The 13,508-nt window shown below is 53.0% G+C and overlaps 1 protein-coding gene across 1 annotated transcript in view; it reads left to right on the forward strand.

Annotated features, from left to right (window-relative positions):
• Window positions 1-7,300: 7,300 nt before the first annotated feature.
• Window positions 7,301-13,508, forward strand: part of POU2F3 (POU class 2 homeobox 3) — an 81,530-nt gene continuing 75,322 nt past the window's right edge. The window contains exon 1 of the mRNA XM_032167713.2: window positions 7,301-7,532. Within this exon, the coding sequence (XP_032023604.1) occupies window positions 7,505-7,532 (28 nt within the window). The 5' untranslated portion in view covers window positions 7,301-7,504. The remainder of the gene's footprint in view (window positions 7,533-13,508) is intronic.

The raw sequence follows: 13,508 nt of genomic DNA on the forward strand, positions 1-13,508 counted from the left end.
GGGTGCCTGTAATCCCAGCTACTTGAGAGGCTGAGGCAGGAGAATCGCTTGAATCCAGGAGGCGGAAGCTGCAGTGAGCCAAGATCGCACCACTGCACTTCAGCCTGGGTGATGGATCGAGACTCATTCTCAAAAAAACAAAAGAAAAAACAGGCAACTGGAATGTCTATGTCACAGGCATGGACGTTGTAGATTCTGTCAGATCACCCTATAGATGGGGCTGTTCCAGTTTACACACTTAACTAGCAGTGTCTGAAAGTTCCCATTCTCTCATATTCCTGTGGTATCAGCCAGGGCTCTCCAGAGAAACAGAACCAGTAAGATACATACACACAGAAAGATTTATTTTAAGGAATTAGCTTGCTGGATTTTGGGGTCTGGCAAGCCCCAAATCCTAACAAACTAGCAGTCTGGCAGCTGAGGCAAATGTTAATGTTGTGGCCAGCCTGGAGTCCGAAATTTGTAGGGCAGGGCAGCAGGCTGGAAGCTCAGGCGGGATTCTTGTGTTATAGTCTTAAGGCAGAATGCCGTCCTCAGGAAACCTCCATTTTCGCTCCTTAGGCCTTCAACTGATTGGATGAGGACCACCCACAATACAGGGGTGATCTTTTACTTCAAGTCAACTGATTATAAAGGTAGTCACGTCTATAAAATACCTTCACAGCAACGTCTAGGCTAATGTTTGACAAAACAGCTGGGTATGAGAGCCTGGCCAAATTGGCACATAAAATGAATCATCATGCCTGCTATCGCTTGGTATTGTCATAAACTGTTCACTGTTTGACCAGTGAGAAACATGACAGCATTCCAGGGCTTATTCTCAGTATCAGCTATTGGCTGTAGCCAGGTGACAGCTGAGCTGGTTGTTCCCCTCCACCCTCCTCTGCCCTCACCTGGGATCCCTCACCCTCTGGCTTCAGCCAATGAGAAGCACTGCAGATGGGAGCACAAGACAGCAGTGGAGTGTCAGTTCCCTGCTCCTCGCTGCCTCAGCACCACACCTGTGGCACTGGCTTCATTCCTCCAAGGCTCCAGATCTTCTGGGGCTCCCATACCACTGTTTCCTCCTGTTGCCTCTTCTGCCCTCGCTTCTCTGTGCCGCCCCTCTCTGGGTGCTGGTTTCCTTAAGTCTGCTGGCATCTCTGTCAATAACACCTTTGTTAGAGGCACTCCGAGTTAAGTTGGTTCTGTTTTCCTGCAGAGACCCTGACTGATAACCACAGTGGCCCCAGCTGGGGACCTAGAAGGTTAGTGGTAGAAGGGAAGAGGGTAAAAGTGGGTGGAAAGTGTAGGCTCACTTGGTGGGGATTCAGTGCAGACCTCCATGGAGAAGGGTTGGACCTCAGGAGCTCTCAGTGGAGCCAGGGAAAGACAGTCACAAGGGTGGTGTCCATATGCCCCTGGGGGGCGACTACCTCACCAGCCCTGGCTCCTGTGACAAGGTCCTGATTCCTAAGCAGGGAGAGGCAGGATGAGAGGCAGCTCCCTCCCCTCCTACATCACAGAAAGCAGAAGCCTCAAGAGGAGAAGCCTCTTCACCACTCCCTGGCCTACGCTGCCACCCACCTTCCCAGTTCCCCTCCTGTCCTCATGGAGACGTGTCTTTTCTCCCCGCTCCTCCGGACCTCCCTCTCTGGGGCAAGTGATCCCCTCTTCCTCTAGCATCGCTCCCTTTCCTGCTTCCTTCCCAGTGGCCCTGGAGAATTCGCATTCTTTCTCATCTTAAGAACAAAATAAAAAACACCTCAAAACCAGGTCCCTCTCCACCTCTGCCCTATTTCTCCCTGCTCCTTCACAGACCAACTTTTTGCCAGCATCCTCCTCCCCAGCACTTTCCAACCCTGGAATCGCTACTCAAGGCTACGCAGCAATCAGCTAGGATGTGTGTCACAAGTCGTCTGTTACTGAAATGGCTGGACTATTTTCACCGACGTCAGGGCAGATTCCAGGTCCTTCCCATGTGAATATCGCCACCCTCGTGGCTCCTGCTTTTGTGCCTTCACACTCAGTCCTTGTCTATACACTGATCCCACGAGGATCAGTGCCCTTTGCAGCTGCAAAGGGAAGTACAGGAGGTAGGACATTTTGATTGGCAGAGATGTCCAGCAACAGGACAGATAGCCCAACAGGCCAGGAGCACCTGTCACTGTGTTGACTGAGCAGAAACAACGAAGCTGGCTGACTCCAACTGGGGTTCTGGGCTGAGGTCTGGTCTTTGATGGGGAGCAGGGACTAGAAGACTCAGTGGTGGTCTGAAACTAAAATTCAACATCTCCATCTTGCCTAGACCTGGGGCCCTCCCCTGTGCATTCCCCAGCCATGGATGAGCACTCCTGTGAAAAGATCTCTCCAGGGTCTTGCAGGCAGAGGTGCAAGAGTCAGGGTCACACACCCCTGTGACCACAAGAGGGCGCGCAGGGCCTAGACTTGCCCTGAGCGTGTAAGTGGATTGGGAAGGTTACCTGGGGTGAGGTGGGTCCGGGCAGCCAGGAAACGGCTGGCTGAGGCAGAGGCTGAGGCTGGGCTCTGTCGAAGGTGCAGTTAGAAAGATCCAGCTCAGGCCCAATGCCGGCCTCAAAGTCAAAAAAGTAGATTGGAAGCAGAGTTGCTGTTATGTTGTCTTTAAATTAAATATATGTTGCTATTATCCATGATTCTGAACTTTTAAGTGCAAAATGGACAATGAATGTGTGTGTACTGCCCCCCAACATGGGTGAAGGCTGGGTATGGGGAGATGTCCCTTGGGCAAGGGCAGGGGGTATTCAGCATTAGAGACATCAGAACAGAGAATAGCTCTGTATCCTGACTCTGGTGTCCTCTACCCATCCCCTCCCCAGACACAGTTACCTTATCCTGGTTCCCAAGACATCTTTCACTGTGTCACCCTGACACGAACCCCACCTCCACCAAAAGCCTCCCGACAATGATGCCCTGAGATGTACTTTGACATATGATTTAAAACAGGCCTGGAAGTCCTTCCTAGCTTCTCCCTTGCTCCCATCTGCTTTTATGGGGAATCTGAGTTTGGATCCATTGTCTTTGATCACCCCAAGGCAAGGAGCTGACCCTCTCCTGTACCCCCACGCTCTGGGCCCTATGGCCCATCTGGCAGAAGGAAAGGGCTAGAAGGGACTTGTTCCTTGGTGGCCTTCCAGGACGCCTCACTCTCCACCCTTCTCCTAGCCCTGACAACTCAATCCAGCTGACAGGACAGGAAATGGGAGTGATCCCAGGGTCTACAGCCAAGAAGTTCCCTTTTCCCTGCTGAGGTGGGGATGGGGCTCGGGCCCACTCCGCACAGTACCCTTTCCAGGGCTGTGCACCATTTCCACCCACTGTGTCTGGAAAGGAGGCTTGACTCTTAGAGCTTTCTGTCCTTGAAACAAAAGAAGCTGATGATATGTTCAAATAGAAATGAAGCCTGGGGCGCTAGTGACTCCCTAGAGGTGCAGCTAAGGGGTTAGATGTCACTCCAGGAGGCCCCGGAGGACCTGGGGAGGGGTCAGAGTTGATGACAGTTTCAAAACCACAGCATCCCGGAATAAGCCTTCTGCTACTCTGAAAAAAGTCCTCCAGCTGTTGAAAGAGGTGGGGTAAGGGAGGGAGGGAGGGATGATTTGCGTTTAATTTGCATTTCATTTACATATAGTTCTTTTGATGTCCAAAGGCACAGAAATTTCCTGTCCTGGCTTCTTTTTCCCTTTCTTTCTTCTGTTCCTTTCTAACCTCCAGGCAAACCCCAATCTCTCTCTCTCTCTCTTCCCCACAGCTTTTCCTCTCCTAAGCTAAACAGGGACATGGAGTATCAGGCTCAGGGGGGTTGGCGGTTTGTCTTTTATTTCACTCCAGCCCAGAACTCAAAAAGCTGGTTTCATGCTTGCAAACTGCCAAAGAAATGAGGAATGAGGGAGTTGTTTACGTTCCCTTTCTAGTTCATTTAGCTGGAGTGACCAGTGAACAAATTTGAGAGAGAAGAGATAAAGATTGCTCGCCACTCCCCCTCACCCTGATACACACTATGGGACTCAGAGGGCACCCCAGCCTTCTAAGTCTCAGGGCATGTGAAGGAGAAGCAGGGAAGAGTAGAAAGGTCTCTACTGATCCATGTATTTGTTCTATTCTCTGGGGTAAGTCTCCCTCCTTGTGGGCCTCAGGTTCCTCCAGTGAGGGGATCAATGATATGTAGGTTCTTTCTATCTCGGTATCTAATAAGAGAAGGGGAAGCTCAGATTCAGAAACTGGAGGGCAGGACTAAAATCCTGGCTTTGGGGTCAGCAGCCCTGGGTCTAAATACCAACTCTGTAGTCTACTAGCTGCGTTTACTTCTCTGAACCTCAGTTTTCTCGTCTGTAACGCAGGGCTAATAATTGTACCTTCTATCTAAAGTGGCACTGACTAAAATCAGGTGGCGTATGTTCAGCATGGAGCACAGTTCTTGGCATGTTGGAAGCACTCAATCTATATTCATTGAGTGAATGAGTAAATGAATGAATATGAGGGAGTATCTGCTATCCACTCCCCACCCAGCCCCTTCTGCCCCGTTCATCCTCCTACCTCCACACTCCAAGTTTGGAACCCAAAGCTGTGCCTCCAACTGTGAACCTCCAAGGTCCTATCTGTGCCTCAGTTCCCACCCCAATCCCCACAAGAACTCCATCTCCCCATTCCCCTCAGAACCCCAGAATCCTAGGCTGCTGGAGACAGAAGGCCCTTTGAAATTATCAAATATGGGCCTCTCTGACTTTTGGAAAACTAAAGCCCAGAGAAGAAATGTGACTTTGCACATGAAAAAGGGCAACAGGCCCCAGATAAGGTGGTCAGAGAATGAGACCCTCGGTGCACATGGCCATGCAAATAATATGCAAATAGAGATATGGAAATCACAAGCACATGGGTATATAAGTTGTGTGCAGGCATTTTTCCAGAATGGTGGCAGGTGAGTGCAGTTGTAGGTAAGAAATGGACTTCAGGGAAGGGGCCAGACCCGAAGTTGGGGAGGAGAAGAAAAGGCCGGAAGAGGATAGGAGTTGGGGGAGGGTTGAATTGGAAGAAACAGAGGCTGAGAGTGTCCTGAGAGGGACCCCCTTGGGCCTCCAATAAGCCCTTGCTGGTCTCTTTCCTCACCCAGAAGAAACAAGAAAAAGTGCCAGGCGCGGTGGCTCACGCCTGTAATCCCAGCACTTTGGGAGGCCGAGGCAGGTGGACTTGAGGTCAGGAGTTTGAGACCAGCCTGACCAACATGGAGAAACCCCATCTCTACAAAAAATACAAAATTAGCCAGGCATGGTGGCGCATGCCTGTAATTCCAGCTACTCAGGAGGCTGAGGCAGGAGAATCGCTTGAACCCAGGATGCAGAGGTTGCCATGAGCCGAGATGGCGCCATTGCACTCCAGCCTGGGCAACAAGGTAGAAACGCCATCTGAAGAAAAAGAAAAACAAAACAAGAAGTTTCTCTCCTCCCTTCTTTTCGGGAGCGTGGGGAGGGGAGGTCCATGTGACTGGGGAGGGTGGTGTATGTGGACCTGAGGAAGCACTTAAGTGCTTCCTATTCCTCTGGGGCCACTGTAGCACCCACAGAACACTTTCTGATACCTGTTGTGTGCCCAGCCCTGTTCTAGGTGCTGGGGTGGGGGCAATAGAATGAAGCAATTGATCAGTTACCAACCAGGAGGTAAGCTAAGAAAAGGCCCTCAGAACCTGCCACGAAGGCTGTTAAGAACATAGAACTTAGGCTGGGCGCGGTGGCTCACACGTGTCATCCCAGCACTTTGGGAGGCTGAGGCGGGCGGATCACAAGGTCAGGAGATTGAGACCATCCTGGCCAACATGGTGAAACCCCGTCTCTCCTAAAAACACAAAAATTAGCTGGGTGTAGTGGCACGCGCTTGTAGTCTCAGCCACTCGGGAGGCTGAGGAGAATCGCTTGAACCCAGGAGGCGGAGGTCGCAGTGAGCTGAGATCACGCCACCGCACTCCAGCCTGGCAACAGAGCAAGACTCCGTCTAAAAAAAAAAAAAAAGAACACGGAACTTAAACTCTCTAAGCCTCATTTTCCCCATCTATAAAATGGCAATAATCATAGTACAATGTACAGGTTTTGAGGACTAAACAAGAACTAAAGGCACGAAAGATGCCTTTCAAGTGTTGGTCACCCCAGTGCTTGGTACACAGTGAAGGCACACGAAATGCTGGGTGTTATCGTGGGCATGACTGGAGTGCACGGTGGGATGGGCATGCCAGGGGGAAAGGACACTGTAAACAAGGTGTAGAGGCAGGAAAGCCCAAAGCCTGTTCTGTGCTCAGGAAGTAGCCCATGGGACTAAGGTGAAGACATGTTCATGAGGAGTCCTGTCTGGGAGGGAAAGCGAGGCCCTGCCCTCCTGGCTGCACACAGCTTTCTGGGCTTCCATGCAGGCCATCCCGTGGTGACAGAACCACTTACTGGGACTTAAGAGAGGAAGAGAAAGGGGTGAGCCTATGATGGGTGCTGCAAAGAGCACTGGAGTGGGAGTCCAGAGACCTGATTCCAGCCAGGCTCTGTCACTAGGGAAGCGTGCACCTTTGAGCAAGCCACTTCCTAGCTCTGGAAGGTGGCTGTCACCAAAAGCCTGGGCACTGGTAACTTCCACATCCATCCTCTCATAGAGACTCACAGCAACCTGGGACCTGGGGCAGGAGACTGGGAGGGGCAAACAGGAAGCAGTTGTGTGCACCTGGAAACTCTCCTAATAATAAGCTGCATCCCATCTAAATCCCACAATGAGGATGCCATGGGGGCTAGGTGAGCTTGGTCACCTGTTCAGCCCCATAGAGAACCCGATTAGCACCTGCCCTGTTTTACAGATGAGTTAAATGAGCTCAGGGAGGTGAAGAACCTTGTCCCAGCCACACTGCTGATAAGCGGTTGAGAGGTGAGATTCCAAAACTGAATTCTTTCCAGCAGACCCCCGCGACTTCTCCAAACACTCCAACTCCTTGCAACGCTTACACTTCGGGATCTACCCAGAAGGAAGCTCGGGCTCAGGCTGGAGAACCCGCCAGGGCTTCCTAAAAAGGGCAAGCAGGACCAGGAGTTGGCGCCACTCCGGGCGCGGTGAGGAGGTGCTGCCAGGCCGGGTTGGAGCAGGCAGGTGTTCCGCGGGATCGAGACCCGCCCCGGCAGCACCCCCGGCCCCCTCCCCAGGTCCCCAGCTCCATGTATGCAAATCGCTGCTTTGCATGGGCCCGGGGCCAGGCGCGGGGCTCCTGCCAGGGGGCGTGGCCGGCGGCCCCCGCCCCGCGCCGCGTGCTCACCTGGGGAGTGTGGCAATCCCGGCGGCGCCGAGTGTTGCCCGGGCCGGAGCAGCGGAGCGCGCGACAGTGGCGGCGACGGCTCCGGCAGCGGCTCCCGCGGCGGCGGCGGCCGGGGGCTGGAGGAAGGAGACCCTGGCTTCGCAGGGGGCCCGGCTGGGGCAGACGCGAGGGGCCTGGGGGGGCGCTGGCTTTGGCCCCGCCTGGGGCAGGATGGTGAATCTGGAGTCCATGCACACAGGTGAGGGGCGGAGGGAATGAGCTCTGACAGGTGTCACTGCGTGTGGGCAGGGGTGAAGGAGAGGGACAACGTTCTGGTTGGGGAGGGGGGCTTGTTTCCCAGCGGCCAGGAGAGGGCGATGTGGATAGCGGGTTGTCCTGCGGCGGGCGCCGGTCAGTATTTGGGGACTAAAGGGAGGGGATCTGAGATAAGAAACCCTGGAAAAGAATGAGGGTGGGGGCTGGTGGAGGGCGGGAGGGCTTCGAAGCCCCCGGTCTGGGGAGTGGCAGTTGTATGGGACGTGGGTGTGCTGAACTGTCACAGTCTCAGGAGGTTGCAGGGATGGGTGGATCACTCACTCAGCCAGGGGTGTGGACCTGGGAGTGCATAAGTGAGGGAAATGTGTATGTCCACGTGCTGTGTGCTGGTGTCCCGGCATATGTGTGAAATGGAGGCAAAGCGGACATTTAGGTGGTTGGGGGGCTTAGGAGAAGTGGGTGAGGTGGGGCAATTACAGAGGTGCCCCTGGGGCAGGGGCCATGCCCCCATGTGTTTGAGAGGGGATGGTGACAGACACATCCTCTGGGTTCCATGTCCCATGCCTTCCTTCCCTTAGGGGTGGAAACCTAGGAGATGCAAATGCTTTGCCGGGAGTCAGGCTTCCCTGCATGAATGAATGAGAGGTGGGCATGGAGGGAACCCAGCCCCTCCATTCACCTTGCTGTTCCTCCTTCCACAGCTGGGCTAAGGCAGGAGCTGCCAGGCAGCCGGGTTGGGCTTGGCTTGGGGCTTCGTGTTAGGGTGGGCCTTCTGGAGGTCACAGGGCCTGAGCAAAGAACAGGTGAAGAAAGCAGTACCTGACCTGGCCATTTCTAACCTAGCAACTTACTCTGAAAGTGGGCAGGACCCAGTGATCTTTCTTTAGGATTTCGGGGCTGTTGATGGGAATGTTGTTACCTGGTCTCCTTTCCGGGAGAGTAGGGAGGAGACCCACCCCAAGAAGCAGGGCAGGCCCGAGGCCTACCCAGCCTGGAAACAAGCGTCAGTGAGTGCCTGGGGGGAGGGGACCGGGAGTGCCCAGTTCCCCAGATGCTGTTTCCTGGCAGGGCTGAGTGAGAGGCAGGCTGGCAGTGAGATGTTGGCGCTGAGTGGATCCCCAGGACGTACCAGAAGGGCTAGGTGAGGCGGAAGAAACCATCCAACTGGGTGTCATCCAGAGTCTGAGGAAAGTCTGTTTCTAGACTGGGCATACCTGGGGCAGATCCCCGGGTAGGTGCTCTCCCCTTCACTGCCCGCAGAGAAGGCCAGGGTTTGAATGAGAGCAAGGATCTTCAGAAAGGTGGGCTTAGCAGTGGATGGGAAGTTTTTTAGCACCAAGATCACAGACTTCCTGGGTGTTTCCCACCTCCTTGTCTACTGGAGGCTCCCATTCTGCAGAAGTGGGAGGGGGTGGGACAGTTGGGACCCAGCAGGGAGGCAGCCTGGGGCCTCAGAGGATACGGCAGAGAGGAGAGAGCAGAGAGCACCAGAGGATGAGGTTGAGAGAGGGCCAAGCCCTCCATGCCTTCCCCAGGAGTGAGCTCCTGGCTGGTGCTTCTCAGAAGCTCAGACACCTTCTCCACCCTGTCCCTGGGAGCAGGGATTCCCGACACATGGGGGAAGACTGAGCTAAACCCCAGGTGGGGTGACTTCTCAGGGCGGGGTCTCCATGTACCTGGGGGTAGATTCCCCAATTCATCTCTCTCCATTTCCCTGCTCCCTCCCCAGCCCATTCCCCCCTCAGGGCTACCTGGCCTCCCTGTGCAGTTTCTGGGTCTTGGCCCCTCTGTAGTGTCTGAGGGTTCCCCTTCAGTGGCACCTCCAGAGGTCTCTGAGTTTGGGACTTTCTGTCCCTTCTCTCTGACTGGGTCTCTATTAGAGGGCTCTCTTTGCTGGGTCCTCCTGGTGGCCTTTACTGTTCAAGATCTTCTTTGTAGGGTCTTCCAGTGTGCACCCTGCTGTGGGGTCTGTGAAGGAGGATCGCTCTTCCCTCTATGGAATATCTCATTATGGGTCCCTCTCTAGGGTCCCTTAGTCCAGGATCCTCTTTGGGTAATGTGGTCTCTTTTGAGTCCCATTTTCCCCGCCAAGGTAATCCTGTATCCTACTGATCTTCCTGTATCCTACTGATCTTTCCTGTATCTTACTGATCTTGATAAATAGTACTTCTCCTGTGAATTCCCAGGGCTGGGTCCTTGGGGTCTCCTCCTTAATTGACTTCCTGGAGGAGTTTGGATGGGGGAAGGAGGAGGAACAGGCGCACACAAACTAGAGCATAGGCTTGCTCCCGGGTCCCCCACTCCAAGGGCTCCACTTGCACTGGGGCCAGCCAGAGTTAGCCCCATTGTCTTGCTCTGATAACCTGGTTACGAGCCATGATTCAGGTCTGCCTGGAGCCTTCGCACCTTGTACTTTATAGAGCATCTCTCACCTGGAAGCACAAAGACCTGAGCAGGCAGAAGGTCACTAGACACAGGGGCTCTGCAGCAAGAAGGGGCTCCCTGCTCCCTGACTAAAAACAGGCAGAGAAGTAGACCCCAGGCAGCCAGCTAGGGAGGCAGATAAGAAACAAAGGAAAACAGTGGGAAGCCAGCTGGCGGGGGCACGCCTGGTTTGCCCCAGGTGTCTCTTTCTCTGCCCTTCTCCTCACTGTGAGCTTTTCCCCACCAAGGTTGGGAAAGAGGGGCTGAGTCTCACAGACGGGTGCCAGTTGGAGCTCAGGAATAGCATTTGGATTGGAAGGCCCGATGATGGGACTAAGAAAAAATGAGAGAAGTCTCCTCTGGTGGAGAGTTGGAGCCTTGGCTGGCTCAGAAGTGGGGCTGGTGGGTCCTTTGAAGTCTCCCAGTAGAAGCGGCTCCATCAGCAGGTATGTGAGAGAAGAGCCAGATGGAGCTCCCGTCCTTCCAAGGACATGAAGATGGACACTAGGAGGGGGGGCTGTGGCTTCTGCTTTCCCAGAGTAGCCTGGCCCCAGGAGGTCCAGGACCCTCAGCCTGCAGCCTGGGGGGGGGTGCTGCCTCTCGAGCTTTCCTCCCTGGGGTTCACAGATGTCTAAGGAGGGGCCGCTCCTGGTCAAGCCAACACTAACTTCAGGGTGTGATGGTGCTGAGTGGGGCAGCCGAGGGTCTGCAGCTAGTGTCTGGGCTCTTACACAGAGCAGCTGAGCCTCCCCAGGGAAGGGAGTGATGGCAAGGAGTCTACTCAGTCTTTGGCTGAGATAATACAGAGGAGCCTGGCCCCACCCCACACCTCTCTCTCTCACCCATGGCAAGTGCTGTCTGACAGGTGAAGGGTTACAGCGTCTCAGGGAGTTTCGGTGTTGGCCCATTTTTAGGCTGAGACCCAAAAGCTCGTCCCACCCATCAGCCTCAGCCTCCTACCCAACAGGAACAGGTTCTCAGTGTCTTAGCATCCTATGGGACTCAAGAAGAGGCTTGATAGGTCATCTCACCCTGCCCCTCCAATCCTGAAGTGCCACCTTGTTGCTCCCGTAATGGATACATCAAATGAGTAGACATCATGGCAGATGAGGAGGGGTGGGGGTTGATGCCTTTAAAAGTTATTTTTAGACATGATTAAGACTAAATGTTAGGCTAACTTAAAGGGCGAATGAGAGCTTCTGTGTGTATTTGATGAAGGGGATGTGGAGAATGGGTGTTGGAGGAGAATTTGGGTTCTAGGCTTGCGATTACAGTTTAGCTAAAGAATTACCTTCTTAAATGTCAGGAGTTTGAAATCAGTTGATTCAGAGACTCTGGTCATCATCCCAGCATCACTGCCTCTTAACTTTTTCCTGTCCTCATGAACACTTTTTCTATGAAGTCAGAATTTGGAGAATCCTAATGGTTTCCCAGATAAAGGACAAATTACAATAGTGCTAAGACAGAAAACCAAAGCTATTCCTTGTAATGGGGCAAGGGGTTAATAGAGGGGCATGAGAAGAAGGCAGGAAGGGAAGGGGACTAGCACCTAAGCCTAAGTGTCTGTTTAATTAGTTCATTTATTAGGTGCTTACTTTGTGCCTGGAACTCCTTTCCTGGCAGTTTTCATTCAGTATTTCATTTAATCCTCACAAAAACCCTGGGAAGTGTGTATCATTATTCTCATTTTTAGGTGAGAAAATTCACATCCGAATATGTGGCTAGGGTCCCCCAGCTAGTTAGTGATGGCATTGAGATTAATCCAGGTTTGTCTGATGCCAAATCCCATGCTCTGAATCCTGGTGCTGATGAAGCAAATTGAAACCACCAGTGGGGGAGAACTTCCAGTGCACCTTTCCAGCAGTCTCTGACTCAGGGCCTCTTCTCAGCACTGTCGAAGAATCCCCACGGTGAAGTATGAACTGAGCAGATCTGCGTTAGGCAATGCCCAGCTCCAGGGGGGATAGTACTTAATGGATGGGACAGGGGAGACCGTTTCTCCATTGGAACAGAAGGCCAGTGGCAGCAGAGGCCCCTTGCAAATGTGTCTGTGTGGTCCATAGTAGTTATTCTTCATATTCATGCGTGGCAAACTATACAGAGAGTTTGAGACTGCAGCAGGACGGATCGAGGTTAGGCTCAAGAAATGCCTCCCTAAAGGCTGTGCACTAGGAGGTGGGGGAGGGGGTGGGGTAAGGTTGCAGGTCTTCCTTAGAGCTCTGTGACCGACCACAAAGTGCAGTGTAGATTGTCTGGGGAGGGTTCCATAGAGCTCTAAGTGTTTACCTTGGAGTCTTCCCTCAATTTGGCTGGTCTTGAAAATTCCTTAAACCACAGTGACTCCTTACTTTCTCCCCTGCTTCTGGGGTATTCTAGGCTCTAAATCTCTGGATCCCCCATCTATGTCTTGTTTGGCATCAAAGCTGCTACACTCCAGAGGTGTACGGCCGGAGCCGCAAACGTTAGTCCTCACACACACAAAAAAGAAAAAGTAGGTTTTCTCCCCTCTTTCTCTGGGGCACAGGTCTACCCTTTTTCCTCATCCTGATCATCTCCAGACCTGGGCATCCAGACTGCCAACTGCCTGATTACCTGATGCAAATTAAGACTGCCTGCTTGACTGGGATTGGCTGGGGAGCCGAGTATGCAAATTGGCTCACCAAGACTTTATCTGGTTCGAAAGAGTTAAAGTGCTGCCCCAGAGAAGGGGGGTGTGGGGGTCAACATGATTTGAATAAAATATTCTTCTGTCTTTAAGGCTTCAGTCTTTGGGTGGTTTAATAAGGAGAGGAGCAGAGAGAGAGTGAGTTGGTTCAAATTTGCCTCTTTTCTTCCCCCTGCTGACCCCAAGAGGAGACTTAGGGGCCTCCCACATAGGTGGTGGCAGCTGTCTGTTAAGGGTAAATGTTTAATTTATTGAAATGAAGCAGAGCAGAGAGGCCGGACCAGCAGGACTCGGGGGCTGAGCCAGGGGCCTGGTGTAGGTATTCTCTTTCTGTGGGGCACTGACCCGCTGCCATCCCTTTCTCACTGAGCCAATTGAAGGAGTAGGAGAGAAGGTAAAGCTCCCCAAAGGACAGGATCTCCAAGGACAACACAGGAGCTAGGACTTGATCCCCAGACAGTGGGCTGACCTCTGAGACCAGACAGAGAACCCAGGCAGGACCTGGGAAGAAAGGTGAGAAGGGCGAGCCTTGGTTTAAGGGCACTCTTACCTTCCAGGATGGGGTTATTAAGGGAAACAGAGCTGGGGAGGCAGGCGGGGAGGGATAATTCTTTCACTATTTAAAAATAAAATAAATTCCTCAGATCCCAAAGGAAACGAGTGTTGGAAATGGGAAGTGTCCCCTCCACCCCCTTGTTAAATTTTTACCAACTGAGTCCTGGTGATAGAAGCAAGTGGCCATGAATGATGCAAAAGGTGAGAGACCCTGCAGTGGCACCGGGGAAAGGGGAAGAGAAAGGCAAGGAGAGGAGGCAAGCATGGGAGGAGGGGATCCATGCCCTCAAGCTTATGAATATTCTAATGGTTGTA

This window comes from Hylobates moloch, unplaced genomic scaffold (assembly GCF_009828535.3).
Source record: "Hylobates moloch isolate HMO894 unplaced genomic scaffold, HMol_V3 SCAFFOLD_11, whole genome shotgun sequence".
In the NCBI taxonomy this organism is placed as follows: domain Eukaryota; kingdom Metazoa; phylum Chordata; class Mammalia; order Primates; family Hylobatidae; genus Hylobates; species Hylobates moloch.